This window comes from Natrix helvetica (assembly GCF_964273705.1).
Source record: "Natrix helvetica genome assembly, chromosome: 1".
NCBI lineage: Eukaryota > Metazoa > Chordata > Lepidosauria > Squamata > Natricidae > Natrix > Natrix helvetica.
In genome coordinates this window covers 174,602,974-174,626,949 of record NC_138548.1, presented here as the reverse complement: position 1 = coordinate 174,626,949, position 23,976 = coordinate 174,602,974, and the positions used below count along the sequence as shown (strand labels likewise).

General features: G+C 37.6%; 2 protein-coding genes across 4 annotated transcripts in view; one reads left to right on the top strand and one right to left on the bottom strand.

Annotated features, from left to right (window-relative positions):
- Positions 1–931: 931 nt before the first annotated feature.
- Positions 932–10,439, bottom strand: ASNSD1 (asparagine synthetase domain containing 1). The gene is made up of 6 exons (XM_081935177.1): positions 10,354–10,439; positions 8,650–8,701; positions 6,980–7,055; positions 3,900–5,450; positions 3,040–3,221; positions 932–1,457 (listed from the first exon to the last, which is right to left on the bottom strand). Exons 4-6 carry the CDS (start codon positions 5,355–5,357, stop codon positions 1,202–1,204), a joined length of 1,896 nt encoding a protein of 631 aa, XP_081791303.1. The 5' UTR covers positions 5,358–5,450; positions 6,980–7,055; positions 8,650–8,701; positions 10,354–10,439; the 3' UTR covers positions 932–1,201.
- Positions 10,440–13,142: 2,703 nt separating this feature from the next.
- The window catches only part of WDR75 (WD repeat domain 75), a 32,811-nt gene continuing 21,977 nt past the window's right edge, over positions 13,143–23,976 (top strand). For 2 of the 3 annotated variants that reach the window (XM_081935175.1, XM_081935174.1), the window contains exons 1-8: positions 13,143–13,491; positions 14,384–14,513; positions 15,173–15,238; positions 16,774–16,873; positions 17,960–18,084; positions 19,247–19,317; positions 20,943–21,059; positions 23,744–23,832. In XM_081935175.1, the coding sequence (XP_081791301.1) occupies positions 13,406–13,491; positions 14,384–14,513; positions 15,173–15,238; positions 16,774–16,873; positions 17,960–18,084; positions 19,247–19,317; positions 20,943–21,059; positions 23,744–23,832 (784 nt within the window). In that variant the 5' untranslated portion in view covers positions 13,143–13,405. The remainder of the gene's footprint in view (positions 13,492–14,383; positions 14,514–15,172; positions 15,239–16,773; positions 16,874–17,959; positions 18,085–19,246; positions 19,318–20,942; positions 21,060–23,743; positions 23,833–23,976) is intronic. The other variant, XM_081935176.1, reaches the window with a different exon arrangement.

Below are 23,976 nucleotides of genomic sequence, written 5' to 3'. Positions count from 1 at the left end.
AGAACAGTAAAAGAATACCTACTATTGGTGAATTTACAGCTTTTGGGAGCAAAGAGAGCGCTAAGCTTTTTCAGTAGTAGCACATGGTATAAGGTTTTTTAGGAAAAAAAACGTGGGCACCTTCAAGATGACCAAATAGATTGCTACAGAGCTGGCATCGCATATTGTTGCTCATTACTTTGTTTGTTCTTATCTGGCGCAGATGAAAAATACCTGGCGGTTGCACTTTGTCAAAGACACTGAGTGATAGAAGATGCATGAGATTTTTATACATTAAAATTTCATTTCCAATCCAAAAAGGAAGAGCCAATAGTAAAAAAAACTAACAGATTTAGAACTATCCATTAATAAACATTCTCTCAAAACAATAGCTGGGATTCTGAGGACTCTACTGCAGAATACTGGATAGACAATGAAAATATCCAGAATAAAAATGACAAAACATTGTTCTTTGTAGTTTGAATTCCTCTATTGTTATTGAATTAAATAAAAGTTAGCATCATTTAAGAAACTTAAGCATAAGAGAAAAGTCTACTAAATGGTAAAGTGGACTGTAGCTTACAAACATGCCATTATGACTTTATGTTTCTTGTCCAGATACAGAATAACAGCAGTCTGTATAAAGTTAGGGACAGTTTGTATACCATGAATATTTTATTTAGAGAAACAAAACAACAGATTGTTTTGTTAATATATGACTGTCTGGGTATTGGATCTGAGTAGGAATATAGTATTACAAATAAATCATAAAGAAAATATTACAATATATCCAGTCCTTTATTCCTACTTTGAGGGCCACTAACTCTTAATCCCTTGAGTAGCTTCAAGTTTTTATTGTGGAATCTAAACAAGCAAAGAAACTGATTTGATTAACATTTCTTTGAACTACGTAGCATACAATATATCAATAAATAAATCTGTGACAAAAACATATAGGATAAAATTTATTGCAGGTAATCCAAATAGTTATAACTATAACACTTATTTTAGTGATTATTTCTGTAATTCTTACCTCAATGGGAAGCCCCTGCTCCTATGTATAAAATTTTAAGAAATAATAGAAAGACTCTGGTGCTTATTTCCAATTAAATGTGCAGAATCCTATCCTAGTGTAACTGTATCCAAGGTCTTTGAAGTTTGTTAAACAAAAAAAAAATATCTCTTGAAAAAGTAGCTGTGGACTATATATATATATCTAAAATTATTCTCTTGAAGCTGTCTGAAGTCTTGCACATTTGTCTGATGCCTTTTCACTGGTATTTTCCATTTTTGCAATTCGAGAACCAAATTGCATGGCCCGTTTTGGCAAAACAGCAGAGGCCGTCAAACCAAGCTCAGCAGCTACTAGACGCAAGAGCAATTTTTCTCCGATCCCACGAGGTAGAGCCAAGTTTGCTTTTTCCCATACAGGAAGCGAGTTAAGAAATGATACAACCTCTTCATCAAGAAAGGGAAATCTGAAAGGGAAAATTATAGCAAGAAAGATGAAATCAAGTTTTATAAAGAAATGTAAATAAAGCTTTCTTTAATGAACTGTTTAATTAATTGTATATATATTTTTAAAATGCCCATTTTTAATACATTCATGTACAAAACATCGTTAGTGCAAAACTGTTGGCAGCTACTATCCTGAATACTATAACAACTGTAGTTAATTTCAATGCTTTAGTCCAGATCAATGTAGAGGAAAGTAAAGTCTTACACTTACAGTAGGCAAGAAAAACCAAAAGTACACATATAGACTGGGTGAAACCAGGCTTAATAGCAGTAACTGTGAGAGGGATCTTAAGAGTCTTAATGGATAACCAATTAAGTATGAGCTAACAGTGTGTGGTGGCAGCCAAAAAAGCCAATGTAACCCTAAATTGCATTAACAGAGGGATACAATCAAGATCAAGTGAGGTATTAATGCCACTCTAGAAAGCCTTAGTTAGACTACACCTAGAGTACGGCATCCAGTTTTGGTCACCACCCTATAAAAAAAAGATGTTGACACTCTAGAAAAAGTGCAGAGAAGAGCAACCAGGATGATTAGGGGACTGGAGGCTAAAACATACAATGAACTGGGCATGGCTAGTCTAGCAAAGAGAAGAGAAGGACCAGGAGAGACATGAGTTGTGTTCCAATATTTGAGGGGCTGCCATAGAGAGGAGGGAGTCAACCTATTTTCCAAAGTATCTGAAGGCCAGACAAGGAATAATGAATGGAAATTGAACAAAGGGAGATTCAACCTGGAAATAAGGAGAAATTTTCTGACAGTGAGAGCAATCAACCAATGGAACAGAAGTTGCCTTCAGAAGTTGTGGGAGCTTCATCACTGGAAGCTTTCAAGAAGAGACTAGACTGCCATTTGTCAGAAATGGTACAGGGTCTCCTGCTTGGGCGAGGGGTTGGACTAGATGACCTACAAGGTACCTTCCAACTCTGTTAATCTGTAATCTGTTTACAATGCATTGAAATATTGTAAATTTATTTTTATAATCACCCATTTCAACAGGTGTATTTTTTTTTAAATGAAAAGCCTCCTTAAGGACCCAGATAATGCTACTTTAGTCTCAGCACTCTTTTCCTAATGCTATTTCACAGAATTTCTTGGATCTGAGCCACTGAGTTTGTTTGCACAAAGAAAAGAAAATCGATCATAAAAAAATATTAAATATTGTTCCATGTTCTCCTCCACCCCAAGAGAGAAATGCATCATAGTTCACGTCTGTAAGAACTTCACAAACAAATCTCGTGGATATGTTTGTGAAGTTGGATTCCCATTCCAAACAGTTTTTTTTCTGATATGGCAATTATTAGTACTGAATTAATAGCTAATAATGCTATTGAACTCTGGGATATTATCTACCAGGAGAAAATATTGTATTATGCATGACAAAAAAGTACTTTTGAAAGTAGATTCTGCCTTCTTTTACAATAACATGTGAATTGTTTCTTCCATTTATCTATTAGATTTTGCTTCCTTTATTCCTTATTATTATCTGAATTTTAATATGTCCAGTCAAGGACAGACTTATCTGTTGCACACCTGCTTACCTAGCTTCTTTGCCATGATCTCCAATAACTCTATCATCTCGACCCAGATTCCTAGAAGAAATACGACTGAGTTCCATTCTTAATTCTTCAGCCAAACCCTCAAAACCACTTTTTTTGAAGCAAACACGGTGCCTGGAATACCCTGCAAGTTGTTCATCTGCTCCAATTCCTGTAAGGACAACCTGTAATGAATATAGAAATACCACCTGTAAGGAGCAGAGAATACTAACACAGACATCGTCATTATATTCCAAATAAATCTAAAAGTAATTTACAATGGAGAATCCAATTCATACAAGTTGTTTCACGGATGAAAATCTAGCCTCAGCTACAAGATGTAGCATGGTTATATAAAAACCACAATGAAAAATATTTACTAAGACTTCTAATAATACAAAAAAGAAAAAAAAAGATATTAAATGATTTGTTTTTGAAGCCTGATCATCCAGAAATATAACAAAAGAAATTAAAATTGTAAACTCAAAAAACAAATTGTGCATAATAGTATAGGGCCCAAAACGGACTTTTTTTTGTTTGTTTCTCTGCCACAATTTCCAATGCTAAATTCAATGTAGCTGCATGTATCTACTTCCTTGTATACTACAAACATTATCTAAGCCTCTTTCATCATTGGCAGCATTTTTTTACCACAAAACACTCTTAATTTTAGAGTTATGGGGTTGTGCATGTAGTGTAAGTTGTGTGTAGTGTGACTTTTAGCATGTTGGAGATTGGTCCCATTAGACACCAATGAGATTAGTCCCTATTAAGTAGCATTAGGCTGTAATGCCAGTTATGGAGTTTAAACAGTTTTATGCAATTTGAATTGAAAAAAATGGAGATGGTCAATAATTTCATACCTTTGCAGGGCTTTTATATGGTTGAACGGCTCCCTGATTGGTAAGCAGACCTTCTCCTCTGGAAGCGAACCACACCGCACAACCTATACTGTCATCCAAAACAGTATCCAGTGGATAAATTAAGTGTCTTATATGTTTCACTCTCATTGCTTTTAAATCCTCGAGCGTGACATTGATTTCCACAAAATTCCAAGTTCTTGAAGGATTAATTATCTTTAATTCTTCTAAGCCTGCCTTGCCAGTAATTCTATCAGGAGCATTAAAAGAAGGAGAAGAGTCACCGGTTGCAGTATTCTTGACATTTAAACATTCCTGACAGGGGGGAAATTGTTTCTTCTCTTTGCTGCATTTCTTAATGGAATTGTTTCGGGTACCTTGGCCTGTAACCTCGAAGGCCACGTTGAGGAGATCAATTGGTTCCTCCAACGGGACATACCTGTCAGCAAGGGCAGCTATAATCATGGAATCAAGGCCACCAGAAAAAAGTATGGCAATATAGGATTTCTTCAGGTCTTTATCTGATGTTTCTTCTCTGATTGGATCACTGTTTCTCATTAGGCATAAAACCCGTTTCTTTACAGCTCTACTCAATACATCAATAAACTGATGGACTCTTTCCTTCCTGTGATGTTCTGTAAGAAATTTTTGAAGAACTTCCACATCAGCTATAGTCGAGGGAAAACTAAATAATTGGGATTCTGCTGTCATGTCAGGAAATTCCTTATTTAAAGGAATGACAGGAGCTATCAAAGAAGTGGACATATTCATCACAAGAGACACATAAGCAGGTAAAGATTTAGAAACCATGCTTAAATCTCCAGGGGCTACTTCTCCAACTACATTTTGTCTGGGAGGAAATCTCCAAGGATGTAACATTAAAGAAATAGATTTATGAGCAACACAATCCTGCAGATTCATCTGAAAAATCCCTGATGCTGGAACTTCCAGCCACGGGTGATGAGAGGCAGAACTAACAGAGCTCAGTGCAAGAACAGCATTACCCTCTTTATTAAACTGCCACAGCAGACTTCGACGGCCAAAATAGTCCCTGCCAAACCATAAGCAATGTCTGGATGCCTGATAAAAAATGAAAGACCATGGACCTTGAACGGAGGACAGTGCTGTCAAAAAATCAGAGTCTCTATTGCAAGAGCAGAGTCGGCGAAAAATAACTTGAGTGTCATTCTCTTCCCTTTCCATAGAAATTCCACTGAAGATTTCTCCATTCCAAAGGAATACATTACCAGAGTCTTCCAATGGCTGTGAAGTCATTGGCCCCCTTAAATGAAGTACATGGCCAGAAAATAAGCACCAATATGGAAGATGAAATACAGTCTTTTCCAGTTGTTGGCTTCTATCGGGCCCCCTTCTTTTAAGATTATTTAGGATATCTTCTTCCAAGATGCTACTTCCAGGGGCATAAGCAGATAAGCTGATCACACAGCAAATTCCACACATTGTAAACTTGTACTGGACTTATTTATTTCTTGGTCTTGGTCTTTTCTGGGTTCTCTATTTCTTGATGAGTCTTCTTTAGTTCATCTAAAGTAACTGGGGGGGGGGGAGGGGAGAGAATATCTTGCTTTTAACGTATTAATTAAAAGGTGTAGAGAATCATTCAAATATTTAAAGTAGCTTATAAATACATATAAAATTAAGTTCAATGCAACTCCAGTGTACACGTTTACCATAACCCATACCTAAGAATCTGCCTTACAGTCCTTTCAAATACACTAATCCAGTGCATGAACAAATATCAGCTGCATATGTTTCACTACCTAGCGAGACCATTGATCTGGTCAGTTTTTCAGGGACACCTCAACCAAAGCACAGAATGGAAGAAGTCTTCTTCACTGTCACTGCCTTTGATTGACATGGAAAATATAGCAGTAAGAAAAAGCATTATTATTGGAACAAACTGTCAAAATGGTTTATGAATGAAACTCTCCCCAGAGATAATGTACTACCATTTAATTCAAATGATTGAAAGTAATCCTTTTCTAATTACAGTAATGTAATTCCCTTCAGAATATTTACTGCCCCATGTATAACTGAAATAAAATATCAGATCCTTATCTGTACAAAAACCATATTTAATAATGAAACCTCCCCCTGTTATATATTATTTAGCTGATTTTTTTAGTCTATTTAAACATTAATCTTTTGGTTCCATGTAAATGCCATAAAAATATATGGTAATTAAAATTTTGATCTATAATCTTGATTGCAATATCCTCAATTAGCTCAAAATCAAATTGACAGAATTACAACTGTGTAGCTAGATGGAAAATTATTATACTGAGTTCTGGAGTTGCCTAATTAACATTATTAACTTAAACAATAGTATGTAACTTTCAGGTTCCAAAAAGTTCGAGATACGTTCCTGAAGATTTTCAGGGAGGCTCTTGTATATGTATTTCCATTGTTACATGATGAAAAAGGAAAGAGTCTTCTCTGCTATAGCATTACAGAACTGAGGATCATTCCCAAAGGGAAGGGATGAGCAATACATGACCTTCCAGTTATTACAGAACTATTTTAAAAATATATTTAGAATTGTGTTTTATGACTGCATTATTTAGCAATCAAAATTCCAATCTTAATTAGCACTGTTAAATGAAGACTACCTGCATAGGCACATCAGGGGTGGGTAGCTGCCGATGTTACTGCTTGCTTCGCTTGCGCGCACCGCACGTTACTTGCGCATACGCTGTTGCCTGTAAATTGTTCTGCACATGCACAGAACATTAGAAAATGACTAAAAACATGCTGGCAACGGCATGGGTAACTCTACTGGTCCCTACCAGTTTGGCAACCGAGTCCCAATTTCTACTACCAGTTTGGCTGAACCAGTAGCTTACCCACCTCTGATGCACATATTATGTTTCTGTACATGTAGCATGATTTTATCACTTCAGATAAAAATAATCCATTGAGCATACAAAAATGCCAACATTTTATACTAGAACCCCACAGTGTGAAAACAAAAATGTCAATTCATCTCACTGAACAATATCAACTTTAATATTAAGTTATATATTCTAAAATGTCTAAAATATAAATATATCTGAGGAACATACTTTTGCATTCGGAGAGAGTTTGAGTTTTGTCTGCTAGAAAGAATATGTTGCTGTTTGGTTGTTGTCTGTATACTTTCTGCAAATTAAAAAGAAACAATCTGAAAGGTTCAACGTTAAGAGATAAGACTTTTTCTAGTTTTATCTTTCCATTTCTGAGTTATCTCTCGCTGAGATTGAAAGTAGAAAATCTATAGAAACAGATGTAAAATTCTCTTCTTCAACCAAAACAAAGCTTGCTTCAAACTCCCCATTTAAAAAAAAATCTGCAAGCTAGCTCTATTTTTGGAATCATATAATATTATTCTATCTTTCATTTTTTAGACACTCGTTAAGATGGTATCAGTTTAGGGTGCTAAATAAGTAATAAATGCCAAGAAAATACACAATCTCTCGCAGTAAAGCAAAATCTGAAAATCATTAAACATAACTGTAGGATAGTAGAAAATGGTAAGAAACAAAAGGCCATTGCAAAATATTTTACCACTTTCCATAGTGCCAGAAATAATGGGACCAGATGTATTGCTGAGTGTAACACACTTTATAAAATGTGTAAAAGAGAAGGCCTGCTTCCTGGTCCATATATCCATATATGTAGGATCCTTAGCAGATGCTCCTTAGATGCTTGAGCACAACATGACAATGATAGTGATAAAAACAGTTTCCATTGAGCTCAATAGCTGTGGTGTATAGGGCTTCATAGGCAATAGCATTTTCAATTGAAGCTAAAAGACTACTGGCAGCCATTGAATAACGACAATGCAAGTGTGGTTCCAAAGAAGCAAAGAAGGTTCCAAAGATGCTACCATCCCAGCCACATTTGGCAGCAGATATAATTTCTGTGTTATCCTCAATGGTAGGCATATGTAGGTACATTGAATAGTCCTGGTCCATACAACTTTTGGGGGTTAAATTTTCAATACATCATCCTTTCTGAGGTTAAAAATTAATTCCTAGCTGGATTACATCAAAAATATGACTCTCTCCCCCACCCCACCCCCCTTTCTCTATTTAGTAATCCTTAGTAACAGGTGTAACTATCCTCTGTAATCATGGAAGTAGGAATTTGCCAAAAAAATCAGTTCCTACTCACAGCTTTGTAATTTTGTAATCTAAATTTGTAATCTAAAAATGCATTCACCTTGCATATCACTTTCATGGTACAGTGTGTTTATTACAGATCGATTTACAAATTCTCACTTTATATGTGAAATTTAAAATGTTCATATCAACCGAATGTTAATTATTTAGAGTATGGTTTCTATTTTGCACAGAAGCTATGCTGTAAGAATGCATACATGTGGAAGTGCTCTATGTTGCATACTGTGATTTACACATTTATGTATTACTTTGACTGTTGCACCAAATAGATTAATTCTGGTTTATCAATAATAGTCATTATCACTAGATATATATGTATTAGTTTTATGGAATACTGTAACAATATCAACAAATGGGTGATGAGCAGATGGAATTGGATCAGAACCTGTTACCAAATCATATAAGACCATTGCAATTCAACCAGCTTAATAAAATAATATATTTTAGAGTGTCAGCATAGTTACATCTGCTCATTCTATATTGGCATAATGCTCAAATAAGTATACATATCAGTTATAAATTCCTTTATAATTATGAATAATCTATTATAAGACTGTTATAGGCACTTACACGGTTCTTCTTCAAGTTGGAAATTTCATCAACTACAATTTTTTGCTCTTTAATCTGCAATTAAATGATGGGGAAAAAAATCTCATTTCCATGAGAAACAAGCCCAAGATTTCCAAGCATAATTTGTAAATTAGTTTTTTAAATTTTCCTAACATATATAAATATACTTTTTAAAAACTAAAATAAACACATCTTATTTACATGCATCAAGTTTATTCCATCATAAAAACTGACAAAGTGATGTCTATTTAGAAACTCTTGTGTAGCATCTTCACACAGAAGTGTCAACCAATATGCAAGTAAGAGATGGCCCCACTATTACAGACTGAGCTATCTGATAGGCAAGAACAATTCTCTTATATCACTTGCAGCCTATAGAATTTACTTCTCCAGGAGCTATTGCTTAGTCTCCCCTCCATTCAGAAAATACTTAAAAGCCCATCTTTTTACCAGACATTTAACTTTCAATTGCCTTATAATTCAAGCATTTGTTTTAATTTCTGTTTTTAAATTTTTGAATTGTTTTATTTTTTTAAAAAACTCCCCACAGTACTCAGATGAGTAGAAGCACAGAATTCAGTTCAGATAAAATATACATTCAAGCTGTTAGGGATGTAACCCTAGGCTTGGCTTGGCAATGTAAATAAGCCATGATTGTAACAAATGTATCTGTTACTTTAAATGATTCACAGATGTAATTGGCTTGTTACCTCAAGCAGCTATAAGAGGGAGCCAGTATGGCTGTTAGCTCTGTTTTGTTAGAAGCTGACCAGGTGTATTTTGAGGTATTGTGGTTTGCTACTGTTTAGCTATAATTTGTGTGTTAGATTGACTATTTTGATAACTGAATTACTGAACCGTGTATGACTTGGACTGTTAACCGGACTCTGAATACCTCTATATTTGTACATAGTAAACTACTATATTTTTATACTATTCAGTGTCTCTGTATGCTGGTTTGTGCGTGTTATTCCATATCACTCTCATTACGCTTCTCTGCATACTCACTCTTCTAACAGGAAGCTCAATTACTTAACACAAGCCATGTCAGAAAATAGTATCGCATAAACTTCTATCCCAAACGTGGTTAAATGATTCAGTTAATAAGAAAATTTGGACTGTTATGGTTAGAGATTGCATCCACTATAATTACAAATAAGTTCTAAAACTCAGATTTTAAGACATTTACTATCATCATATGGATTCATATGACAAATCTATTTTCCTCCATCCAGCAATTTTTTTTACATTCACCTATAATTTTTGCAACATGTCGAATTGAAGATATTTAACACTCCAGCTTCAGCAAGGAGCAAAAAAAATGTACATTTTTGACAAGTCCAAAATAACCCAAACTAAATTTCTATATTAAAAGAAGCATCTTCATCTTCAGTGGAAATTGTTCTTTTAAAAAGATGAATATATTTTTCAAAGAGAAGTTATTATTTCAACAAAGTGCACTACATTAGGCTGCATATAAGCCCCAAATCCAATGAAGCCTGATCCTTAATGTGTGTTTAGCATAGTCTGGGCTATTAAACTGTTGGTATCACTAGACAGGATTCCTTTCTGAAAGTTACTCCATTGCATCTCCTGAAAGCAGATTTTAGTACTATTTTATCAAGATTCTACAGTTAGCAGTTACAGATGTAAATTGTCCATATTAGTGTCTCTCATTCTATTAATTTCATTGTTTCTCCACTGACCTTTCTGTTCAGCTCTTCTTTATCAGGCAACTTTGACCCTTCCCCCCCTTCCCTTAGTAGTGCTTGGCTTGACATCTGCTCCTGTTGAGTGGTCAGAAGCAGCCCAGTGGCAGATATAATCATTTACTGCTCCTTTGTCAGGTTAAAGGGGACAGGATCTCAAGACCTGAAGAAAAGCAAGAAACCAAAGTAATTCCCCAATTACATTCACAGCCAGTACCCAATGCAAAATCTCTCTGTAAAAGGAGAAAGCTGCATATTTTTTGTGAATAGGTGTGGAGATAAAAGCATTTGAGTTGCTTTCACAACCAAACCTCCAAGATGCCCCCCCATCCCAATTCTTATGAATTGTTTGAAGGGGCCTGGTAAGAAAACATTCACAACAAGCTGAGTTCACCCTTAGAAGTGCCAGGAGGATGGATGTGCAGGAATCTTTGGCTGAGGAAACCACATTGTTACTATTCACTGACCACATCCCAAAGTTAGTAGTATGGCTAGCTGGCACCTGCCCTATTTGGAAGGGATAAATAATAAGGTAAGCCAGATACGTTTATCCTACTCATTCGAATATCATGCTGTAATTTACACGTCTGCTTTTTCCTTTTTCCTGCCTTTGCAATGTAGTGAGCTGTTACTAATAATAGCTATTACCACTAGTTACAATATGCACGGTATAAGCCTGTATACGGTATATTCTGCCTTTGCTCAGGGCTGCCAACACACTGCCAAGTCTTAGCTGGGAATGCAGGAAATACTGTTTTAGTGACCACAGGCTAATAAAATTATGTTGCACCTTCAGAGTGATATAGATACGATATGGGAGCCAAATTTTGGGCACAACATAGGTGAGTGTTCCCTCTTCTTTTTCTATATATTCTTTATATTCTCCAGCCCAGCAATATGAATTGGTCCCCAAATTCTAGTTTAGCCATGAAAGCTTAAGGCTGGGTGTCTTTGGGCCAGTCAATCTCTCTCTCTCTCTCTCAGCCCAACTCACCTCACACTGGCAGGAGTCTCCAACCTTGGCAACCTGAAGCCTGGCAGACTTCAACTCCCAGAATTCCCACCAGCAAAAGCTGGCTGAGGAATTCTGGGAGTTGAAGTCCGCCAGGCTTCAAGTTGCCAAGGTTGGAGACCCCTGCTCTATAATGCAGAGCTGGGGAACGATGGATCCGTTATGGTTTGAGGATCTCAAGCATGGCTGAGTCAGGAATTCTGGGAGTTGAAGTCCACAAGTCATAACTCCTGCTCTAGATTATCCTCAGACCTAACCTCCCCAAAACACGCTTCCGCCCCGCTACCCGTTCCTAAAAATCTGTAACATATTATAATCTGGTTATTTAATTCTGGTAGCCATACGTACAATTTTAAGTCCACCCTCCTGCCACTCTCGTCTGTTTCTCTTTGGGACTTTGAAGCAGAAGCCATTGTACGACCACTCTGATTTTGATTGGGTGCGCGATATGACGATCACGCATTGCAACCAATGAAGTGAAGCTGGCGGAAAACGCAACACGAGGTGCGAAAAGGATTTATGAGAAAAGGCCAGTGGAGGAGGGGCTTGTTACCTTTATCATAGATCTATTACAAAAAGATTAACGCGTATCCTAATTGATACATTATACTACTTGATATTTTTTTTGCTCATCCAATAAATCCAATATGCGCCACAGAATGTAAAGCTTCCATACGCCATTGAGTGTTGATTGGAATCAATTTTTCTGGATTCTTTTGCTTTAAGACTTGCATTGCATTTAGGACTAGAGGGCTGGAGGAAGTCAGCAAATAAAAAAGGCTGTTTAAGAATGACATTCAAACTATAAAATTTGGAGAATAATTGTATCTTTGTATTGAGCGAATGGCTTATCTTTCTTGTGGGGACCCCATTTTTGCAATCATTTTGTATTTTCCATCTTTGCTCTAACTTAAATGTTTTGGGGTGGGTGTTTATTGACGACACATCCCTGCAACTTTCTCGCCCAAATATTCCCGAAGCGGTTTGCCTTTTGCCTGCTTCTCAAGGCTGAGAGACTGACCCAGGGTCGCCAACCTGGCTTTTTTTGTGCCTTTTAATCATTACATCAAACTAGCTCTTAAATGCATTGAATGTATGTAAGACAGCACGCAGAGTGTATTTTGAAGCAATTCATACAATCGGCAAAATGAATAACAAAGCATTATTTCTACTTAGGTTTCAGTTCCTGAAGTTTCATTAGCCGATGTACTCAACCGAGCCCGGAACTATTGTACCCAATCGCGAAAAAATATCCTCGGCTCAAATAGGAAATTTGACACAGGGTGTTCTTCTTATGTTTATTTTTTAATGAAATTGGTTTACCTCCCAAGGAGAGAACAAAAGCCGGAAAACTCTAATCACTTGCCTATATACTACGTGATCGAAAAGTTGCGTTTAAAAAAAATACTTTTTAATTTTTGAACATTTAATCATCAAAAAAAGGCAGCACAGGGAAATTTGACACAGAATGTACACTCCACTCTGCTCACTTTTCTCCAGAAGTCATCTCAGACTACCTCATCTGCAATTCAACGATGTCGCTCTACACTCCTGTATATCCATATTTTAAGCCTCTATACATCTTAAATGGCAAGTCGGGGGAATCACATGGAAGTTACGAAGATACGGCAAAGACGCCGCAGCTGGATTGTCCTAGGCAAATTTCTTGCTGCCCAAACTCGAATTGCTTCTTAGCTCAACTTTAAGCAAATCCATTCCACTTTCAACATGAAGGCGGGGTGGGTGTGGCTTCATGTTGAAAGCGGAACGGATTTGCTTAAGAAATCCTAACCGGGACAAGACAAAAGACACTCTGTCTAACCCCTCTCTATGTCTCGGTACTTTCATTGGAGATATCAAAACCTGAAAGCAAGAAAACGGAACACCCCGCCCCCTTTTACTTCCTTTTATAGGAAAAGATGACCCAGTACGATAGAGCTACAGGAAATACTTCGGCTAGAGAAGTAGCGACTGTTCCTTCCTGGATTTCCTGGAGGCGAGGGGCACAGAGGTTGGAGGTCGGCTCGTGTGGGAAAAATGGTGGCGCGCGAGGAGCTCCGCGTGGTTCGCTGCGGGGGGAGCTGGCTGAGCGGGAGCCGCGCGGTGTTTTCTGCAGATTCGAAGTTAGTAGAATTGGAGAGTTGAAAGCGCTTTTCTTTTCTCTTCGGCGGCGAGCTTCCATTACGCGAGAAAGCTGCAATTGCAAGGAGTACGGCGTTGATTTTATTGACATGTACTTTGCGCGTGTGCAATGCACTTGTAGATAAAATGCTTGCACTGATGCATCGGTAGACCCGGAGCTCAATCAATCTCATTGTGCACGGACAAATAAGTTAAAGTTATATAAGCGCGGATATTCACCTAATTGTAGTGATAATGTTTTTTTCTGGGTTAGGCTGTTAATATCTTAAGCAACTGCTTTTGAGCTGCAAAAATCTACTCCAAAAAAATTAGATGAATTTGCAGTCCATAATGTCCCTTAAAATGGGGAAAGTGCCATAGGATCTGTATTTGGAATTCGACTTGCCTCTTAATGATTCTTGCTGTAACCTTTAGTCTTTCTGAATAGAGAGTCTAGATTTAGTTCTCAGATCAGTATGTTTAAGCCATGTAAAAATAGAGGCGCATCTCTTTTTTTTTTCTTGTAGACTGAGGACATCACTTCTCTGGGATTTTGGCTTGTAAATTTCTGGTGGTGGGTCTATGTTTTATATGGATGTGAAATGTAAAATGATACAAGTATATGGATCTTAATAAGTTTGTTATTGCTTCATATTTATTGAAAAAAACATTTATCCCATATTCTGCTTTTGAACGACACACCCTAGGTTAGCGCAGAGTTGTAGTGCTGATAGATCACATAGTTTAGTGGATTTTGAGCACTTTTTATTTTAGTCTTTTAGATTTAATGTTAAAGATCTGAGGAATCATGTTTTCTAATTCTAGTTAACATACATATGCTGTTAGAATTACATAGATGCCTTTTACATTAACTTTTTAAAAAATCATTTACAGGTATCTCCTCTGTGCTTCAGGTGACTACATTAAAGTCTACAGTACGCTTACAGAAGAATGTCTACATATCCTACAAGGCCACAGCAATCTAGTGACAGGAATCCAGTTGAACCCTCAAAATCATTTACAGGTTATCATTTTTAACTTAAGTCTTGCATGTCATTTCATTCATACATCATTGGGGTAGAGGGGCATAAAAAGGGCTTATAATTGAAAATTGGAGTTTGCTGAAAATAGGATTAACTGTCTATCACTCTAAACTTGTGAAGGCTGTGTATGGTTTTTACTTTTCACTGTCTAGAAAGCTATGCTTACTTCTGGATCAAATTGCTGGCATATATCCGTCCAACTGTAGCATGATTTGAGTTTGACACTTCTCTTCTGAGCCAGCAGCATTGACTTACTAGTTTCTTGTACAGCTTAAAAGTTCCATATCATTTGATGCCTGTATAGTTTAAAGCAAATTAGGGGAACATTTGGTTTCTAGATTTATTGGATCTCAATTTCCATTATCTCTGATTATTGGGCATTCAGTTAGGACTGAAAGGGCCTCGGGAGTAAATGCTGCTATTTATGCTATTTATGAGCCTATGTTTTGATAGGGACCAGGAATAAATATGTTCACATGATTTTTAGTTAAATGAATGATTTTACCAAATACATTAAAATATCATATACTATAATGTCATAAATAAAGCAGGAGCCACTAGGAGTACTGAAACTCAGCATTTTTTCTATATGTATCAAAATTGAAACTTCTAAATCACTTCTTTTCCCCCCTCTTACTAGCTTTATTCATGGTCTCTAGATGGCACTATTAAACTCTGGGATTTTATGGATGGAATTCTTATCAAGGTTTGTTCAGTTTTCTTTTCCTTTAATCTTTTATATAGCATTCATAATTTATGCTCACAAAGATATCAAACCTTAAATTAGTAATCAGATTTGTACCTAATGAAGCCAGAAATATTATTTTGAATTCAGCAATTAAATTAAGTAATATGCATTATCTATAGTGGATGATATTGGTTGTGATTTTTGTATGGTGGTGGTGTTATAATCTGCTGCTTTCAGGCATCTCATATGTTAGTTAATGTAAATTATTTACTGCACATGAAATGTGATCCAAGACATCATTCAAAATAGCAAACAAAATTTATCCAGAAATTCAAATGGCTCCCAATGATTGTGAAAGACATGAAAAGCTGGCTGTTTAGGAGATCTGGGGGATTTGAGATGATGTGGATTTTCTTTCCAATATTGAAGTATTGCTTAATGTCATTAATGTTGTCAAATTTATATATTTGGACATACGTTCATATTAGCAGGCATTATTTTTATTTTAGTATTTTATTACTGTTGTAACCTGATGTACAGATGCCAAGTTTTATGTTCCTCAAGTGATTGGACTGGCTTATAAGATTAGGAAAAAATAGTATATTGTATTATATTTGGTTATGATTGTTCAGTATGATTGTTATTATTACTATTTTCTTGGAGTAATTTTTGTTAGTATTAAGTTGACTACTGTGTATATTTTAGGGCTTTTTAAAAAATGTTTTACTGTCACTGTTTACAGCTATAGAAATTCCTGTACATTTGACAGTGGAATAAATGGAATAGGTTTTCTCTACTTACTGTATGTAGCAAGTACAATGTAACTTGTTATGCACAGGGCCAGGATGTGAATAGAAGTTTCTTAATATATAGTCTATTACACTTTCAGTTTGTTCTGATACACTTGTCGTCCCTAAATGACCATTTGTTCAGCAACCTCTATGGGCTTTTTTGCTGATTTTCTACTAGCAATGTCAATAGGGAAACAGGCAGGAGGTGGCAAATGATGACCACGTGATGTCCTCATTTAATGACCCATAGTGATTTGCTTAATGACAGCAACGAGGAAGTGCCAGAACATTGCAAATGCAAATCAACTTGGTCACATGCCATCACATTTACGACTACATTGCTTAGTGACAGAAATTCCAGGCCCAATGGCTGTTAACTGAGGACTACCTGTAATTTTGCAGATTTATTTTTTTTAAAAAAAATAATTCAGGTGGGAGGGTTATCCATTTTTATCACGTGAGATTAAGGCTGCTTAATAATGAAAAGAAATGATCAGTTTGAATAATGTGCATAACAATCCTAGAAAGATTTTAATATAATTTGGAACACTTTCAGTTGTAGGGCATAAGAACAACTATGTTTTAATCAAGGCAAACCAAAATAATACACACGTTTGGAATTTGGGGCAGGGAGTATTTTTCTTGTTCTGCTTTAAGAAGCTACTTGGAACTTAGGACAAATTATATTTCTTGCCAGAATTTCACCTTGAGATTGGCTGAAATGTAATAGAGATTTTGTGTTGCTTTGTTGTTTCCCTCCAGACATTTGTTGTTGGGTCTAAGCTCTTTGCATTTTACACCCTTGCAAGTTCTGAGAATTCTGCATTTATCATCATTTCAAAGCATAACGATGAAAAATCAGGTATGTTATAACCATGTCCTTTTTCTTCTGTAGATCTTATGTTCTCATGAATCTCTTTAAAACTTTGGTTAAAGAATGGAAGGCTGGGGTAAAATAATTCACTGCTTGTGATACTCTGCTTTTTATTATGAAAAATAAAAGTAGGCATGCATAAGCTCCTACAATCTCAGAATTGCTTACTTTATTTTAAGGTTATTCTCCTCTCTCTATTTTAGGATTGTTAATTTGTATTTGACAGATGTATACTTGTTCTGTGAGGGACACGGTGGCTCAGTGGCTAAGACCCTGAGCTTGTTGATCAGAAAGGTTGGCGGTTCAGCAGTTCGAACCCCTAGCACTGATAATGGAGTGAGCTCCCATTGGTTTTCCCAGTTTGAAAGCATGTAAAAATGCAAGTAGAAAAATAGGAACCATGAACTAGCACTCCATGCGCCTTTGGCGTTTAGTCATGCCAGCCACATGACCACGGAGATATCTTTGGACAGCACTGGCTCCTCGGCTTAGAAACTAAGATGAGCACTGCCCCCTAGAGCTGGAAACGACTAGGACACATGTGTGGGGGAAACTTTACCTTTTCCTTTTATACTTGTTCTATACCAGTTTCAAAAACAACGTGAAATGCTGCGGTTCATGGAATGCTAACAGTTTTGTTGTGATGTAAATTTTTATAAATCAGTGACCTAAAAGGCAACCTATGACAATGTCATTCTTCTGGGAGAATTAGAATAATATAATCATATGGCTCTTGGAACCTGTTTGTGAACTTGTTAATAAGCATTTATGGTTAGGGTAATGTTGACTGCCTTCCCATGACAGATGAAGTGAAGAAGCATCATGAGTTTGAAACCAAAGTACATTTTTCTAGATTTAGCTCCATTTCTTTATCTCTCCAGAGAGAATTTGGAGATGGGAAGGGCGGGTTACGAAAAAAATTATCTTGTGAGTTCAATGAATGTGTTCTATAATTCAAGCCATGGGAAAAAGTGGCCTGATTTGTGCATTGTACTAAGTCATAAAATGCTGTTTAATTTTGATTCAATATTATATATGCACCAATTTATTAATAAGAAATATTTCCTTCAACAGATAAGTTTCAGCTCATGACAGTGAAACTTCCAAAAACACCCGATCAAGAAGTGGAAGCCAATGACCTAGAAATGGTTTTAGATGGTGTGAGCCAGTCACCCAAATGTACTGCATTTGGAAGAGATGTGTGTATACTTTCTTTACTCTTAAGCTGTAGCAAAAATGGCTGATCCTGTGGGGATGGGATAGTGACTTGGCAATCCCCTCTGTTGTCACTGATGGGAGGACACCATCAGTCCTTCCACTCTTTCCCGAAATTTGTCCTGCCTTTTTTTGATGATTAAGTGATCAGAAATTAAAAATATTTTTTTAAAAACACAATTTTTCGATCAGATAGTGCAGTGATGGCTAACCTTTTTTGGATCGCGTGCCAAAAGCGGGGGGGAAGGCGGGGGGGGTCGTGTGTGGGCATGCCCACATCCATAATGCTATGTGCGCGACCCCAGCACGCATGCACCTGCCCCCCCTGCTTTTGGGCTCCTTTTTTTGCCCACCCCAGGCTCCAGAGGCTTTCTAGGAGCCTGGGGAAGGCAAAAACAGCCTCCCCTGCCCCCCTCGGAGGTCCTCCGGAGACTACAGGAGCTTCCCTGAAGCCTCTGGAGGGCAAAAAACAGCTTTACGGTCAACCCAGAAATTAGGGAACGGTGACTTCCGGTTTGTCAGTAGGCCGTTTTTCACCCTTGGGAGCCTTCAGGAGGCTTCACTAAATGCTCTCCATCCAGTTCGTGATTTGGAAACGGTTCATTTCAGTGACAGCTGGGTCGCATTATCAAACATGAACTTCTTGGTGTTTTTAACAATGGAATGGGCAGCCTAATGATTTCCAGATGTCTTTTTCTACAACTTCTACAATCCAATCTCATGTGTCATAATGACTGAGGCTGATGGAAGCAGATGCAAAATATGTGCAAGGCACCAGATCGCCGACCAGTGCATGAGGTCACTTTTTGGGGGTTGCTTTAAATTATTGGGTTTCTCTTGGAGTCCCCTATTTGTTGTCACATGCACAACAGTTCTAATTATTTTTGTAATCAAATGAATGTTTTGAACTTGACAGAAATTTTGACTTAAAGATTTAAGATCTTGACAGAAAGGAAATCCAGGTTTATACGTTGCACCAAGTTATATTTTTTCCTTGATTTTGGCTTATTGTAATTTATGCGTGCATCCATATATTCTAAAGCCCTGGTTTGCAACTTAAAGTGATCTATCCAACAAATTGCTTAAGCAAAGTAAAACTTAATTTGAAGCTGGTTGAAGTTTCCAACTATATTTTCATTATGACAGGGTGAATATGTAGTATCAGTCTGGAAGCTTTGTCTTGTGGTTTGTTTCTTCAAGAAGAATAAGATTTACAGGTGAGGATTAAAAGTGTAAGTTGACTACCGTGTGATATCCAAGGCAATATGTCAATCAGCTATTCTTCTTTATTTCCTCTTTTACCAATGTGGATGTTGAGGGATGAATCAGTTAATTTGATTTTTTTTAAAAAAAGAATATCCAGTTTGGGTTTAACCAGTTAATTGATTAGATTTTCTGAAAGGATGTTTGGCTACTGCAAATAAAAATCATTTATAAACCAATAATGAAAGTGCTTTTTTGAAGTTTCTGACTTCATCTTTAAAGCCATGAATGACAAGCGGCAGGATACTCTTGGGACCACCTCTCTGTGAGGGTGTCTGCCTGTTCCAGCAAGTTGGATAGGGTGAACATAGTCCAGTTTCTTTCCCTTGAATATTTCTGCTCAGTGGGACCTTTTGGAAGGCCACTATCCTGCTGCCCTTGTGAAAACCTAGGAATCTTTTCCACAGCCTTACTATGCAATAGGACAGTGATGGCGAACCTTTTTGGCATTGAGTACCCAAACCAGAATGCCTGTGCATGCATTTGCGTGCGCCAAAGAGTCGGAAACCCAAAGGCCCGCTGGCCAGTGCGTGCTTGCCTGTTTGGGGCTGTTTTTGGCCATTTTTCAGGCCGTTTTCAGGCTGTTTTTCAGGCCGTTTTCAGGTACTCCGGGGCCCATGAAAACCAGCTGGCCAACCCCCCCCCCCTCTGCATGTTTCTGGCTCTTTTTTTGGCTGTTTTCAGGACCGTTTTCAGGCCTTTTTGGGGTTGTTTTCCAGTGCTTTTGGGCTGTTTTCCGGTGCTCTTGTGCCCACGAAGACCAGCTGGCCAGTGTGCATGTACGTGCTAGAAACCAGATTGCGAGTCGTAAGATATCCATCTATATAAAACTTTTAAAGAAAAATAAAATTTGGGGATCAAAATGCATCCTCTCTTAAAATTTGAGTTCATTTATTTATGCCACCCCACCTTGCCCTGTTGCGAGTTGTTGTTATGACTTGTTTTAAATGACAACTTGCAATTCGTTGTGTGAAAAACGCATCCCATGGTTTACCTGTATTGCGGCTGACCCAGACTTTAAAGGTTGATGTGGATATTGATTAAACATTTTCTATTTTGCCTTCCAAGAATTCGTTATTAGAAGAGAAAGATGTGGAAAGGCCAAGTATCTTTCAAACTCCATCCTGAAAAGTCCCAGAATCCCCAACTCATTCAATTACTGGAGTTCATCCTATGCAGTGACTGCAGTGAAAGAGAAAGGAAAAAAAATAGATTAAAGGAGAAATTTAAAAAAAATATCTATGCTCGTCTCCATAGAATCCATTCCCACTTCCCAAACTTTTTAGACATACAATTGTTGAATAATTAGGTTGAGAGATAGTAGGACCGCTGAATACCAAACAAATGAATTGGACGCCAAAATAGATACAGAGACTGCAGCAATCTTCTGAATCGGTTTCAGTTTTTGAGTAGCCTTCAAAGGGTAATCTCGTAGAGGATGTTGCAGTCTTTGTGCTGTTATGAGTGCTGCATTCTTGTGAGAAGGTGGCTCTTGCAGTTAGTGTTTTCATTTTGTTAATCTCTTGGATAATTCTGCTTAGCAGCTGCACTGACTAACTGTATCTCCTTCTTTTTGAAGCTTCTCTATAGGTAAAAATCTTAGGAATGCTTCAACCAGCCATTTCACCTGCATAGCCTGTCACCCAAAGGAAGACTGCATAGCAAGCGGACACAAAGATGGCAAAATTCGTCTTTGGTGAGGCAAGCATTTGTTATTCTTGGGATTGGCAGCGGTTTCTAAGCACATATTTCCTGAAGAATGTAAGGGCAGAGCATAAACCTCTTGCCACCAGTATGCCTAAGCGAATGGCAAAACTGTACTGTCTAGATCAAGGGCGTCCAACATGTTGGCTTGCCTGGGCTTCATTGAGTGAAGAGGAATTATCTTGGGCTGCATACAAACCATACATAGTTAATGTACTGTGGGGCAAAAAAGTATTTAGTCAGCCACCAATTGTACAAGTTCTCCCACTTAAAAAGATGAGAGAGGCCTGTAATTGGCATCATAGGTAGACCTCAACTATGAGAGACAAAATGAGAAAACAAATCCAGACAATCACATTGGCTGATTTGGAAAGAATTGATTTTTAAGTGGGAGAACTTGCACAATTGGTGGCTGACTAAATACTTTTTTGCCCCACTGTGTATACAATAACAAACCTCCTTTATGATCTTGTGGGGTTGCATTGCTAGTTGTCCAGGGCTGTTTGCAGTCTGCAGGTGGTTTAGGTAAAGGTAAAGGTTCCCCTTGCACATATGTGCTAGTCGTTCAAACTCTAGGGGGTGGTGCTCATCTCCATTTCAAAGCCGAAGAGCCAGTGCTTCCCGAAGAAGTCTCCGTGATCATGTGGCCGGCATGATTAAATGCCGAAGGTGCATGGAATGCTGTTACCTTCCCACCAAAGGTGGTTCCTATTTTTCTACTTGCATTTTTTTTACGTGCTTTCAAACTGCTAGGTTGGCAGAAGCTGGGACAAGTAACGGGAGCTCACTCTGTTACGTGGCGCTAGGGATTCGAATGGCTGACCTTTCTGATCAACAAGCTCAGTGTCTTTGCCACTGAGCCACCACGACCCTATCACCAAACACATGTAGTTAATGTTGTATACATAACAAACCTCCTTTACAATCTTGTGGGGCTGCATTACTAGTTGTCCAGGGTTGTTTGCAGTCTTCAGGTTGAGCATGCCTGGTTTAGAGCTTGATAAAAAGCTGTTTTCAAATGAATTGACGAATTCCAGATGAGGATATGTTCCATGCAGACTGCAAGATGGCAATGATTTATTACAAAATAAGAAAAATCTCACTCTAGAGATTGCAGGGGTATTCAATCCATTACAGATCACAAGATGAAAAATAAAATTACTAATACTGTCATGCCCACCTTGAAATACCACATCACTGACCGCTTTGGGCAGAGAAATTAAAAACCTTAAGCCAATGAGCCTTGACAATAACCAACATAGTGCTCATTTTTGGAAGACTTTTGTTGCAGATATTTCCTCTGCTGGTAGCTTAAATGTATTAAAATTCCTAAATTTTAATCAGAGGTCATGGTTACCCTTCATGAGAATATGGGTTAATAATACGGCATGCCGGGCTGCATTCATAACATAAGGAGAAAGAATTTTTTTCAATGGTGAAGGCTTTCACAATTAGAGGACAGTCTTCTGACAAATAATACAGATTTGCAGGGATACTATAGCTAAAGCTATTTTATCTTAAGGGATGGGATTTGCCTTCAGGTCATTCTTGGGGCTAATGACAAATATATATATATATATACAAAGCTATCTACTCTTGATAAATCAATGAATGACAGTAGGAGGCTTTTGGTTCTTAATCCAGTTTTGTATATGTAAAGACAAAAAAATCAAATAGTTTCAACACTGAAAAAAAGACACATTTCATTGTACATTGGGCTCCACACTTTATTTGAAATACTAATTGAGAATGAAATAGAAGGCTTGTATGCTTGCTGCAAGGCACCATAGGCGTAGTGCCTTTGATCCCACAAAGTTCATTGGGATGGGATAGTAAAAAAAGTATAGATCAGTGGTTCCCAACTTTTTTTGGCCATGGTATAAATTGAGGCTTGTTGTCTTTGGGACTCCTGTACTCTTCTCTCTATAGGGGACACGGTGGCTCAGTGGCTAAGATGCTGAGTTTGTCGATCAGAAAGGCCGGCAGTTTGGCGGTTCAAATCCCTAGTGCCCCATAACGGAGTGAGCCCCCGTTACTTGTCCCAGTTTCTACTAACCTGGCAGTTGAAAAGCACGTAAAAAATGCAAGTAGAAAAATAGAGACCACCTTTGGTGGGGAAAGCGTTCTGTGCGCCTTCAGCGTTTAGTCATGCCGGCCACATGACCACGGAGACGTCTTTGGACAACGCTGGCTCTTTGGCTTTGAAATGGAGATGAGCACCGCCCCCTGAAGTCGGGAACAACTAGCACATATGTGCGAGGAAAATATTTACCTTTACTCTTCTCTCAGTCAAATGTAAAGGCTTTGGGCTTGAATAATGCTTATTAATTATCCTTTTGCATTAGTTTACAGCCAGGCAAGTGATGCACATGTGATGCACCTACATTTTCTTTGGTCTGGTCTAGGCATAATGTAAGGGAAGTAAATATTCTTATTTTGCAAGCTTACAAATCAAATATTTAGCACTGATGCCTTCAGCTAAAATGTCTTTGGATGTTCAGACTTCAGTGTATTCAGTTCTCTGTATTAGCCACACTGGCTGGCTAGAGAAAGAAATTCACACCACTGGATTGGGGAAGGTTGATTTAACACTTGACCAAAGTGATTTGTACATTAGCCCCTTTTTAAACTCTTGAGAAGTTGATTGCAACTCTGTGGTTTTTTTTATTCCTATAGGAGAAATTTTAATCATAAGCGAGAATATACATTTTCCACAATGCACTGGCATCACAATGAAGTTATCGATCTTGCTTTCTCTGTAGAAGGTAAAATTTCCTGAGTTATGAAAGTCCAGTTTTAAGAGAGAATATTTTGAAGTATCCTATATGCTACCAATCTTTGAAGCGCACATATTGTAATGGTCCATAAATATGCAGACAGCTGAAAATGTGCTACAAAGGCATCAAATA

Bases quoted from the DNA above. Each gene is read 5' to 3' on its own strand.
- ASNSD1 (XM_081935177.1), bottom strand. From the start codon at position 5,357: ATGTGTGGAATTTGCTGTGTGATCAGCTTATCTGCTTATGCCCCTGGA. The intron at 3,222-3,899 runs GTATGAAATTAT...TATTCATTACAG, and splicing joins CATATAAAAGCCCTGCAAAG to GTTGTCCTTACAGGAATTGG. The intron at 1,458-3,039 runs GTAAGCAGGTGT...TTTCCCTTTCAG, and splicing joins GATCATGGCAAAGAAGCTAG to ATTTCCCTTTCTTGATGAAG.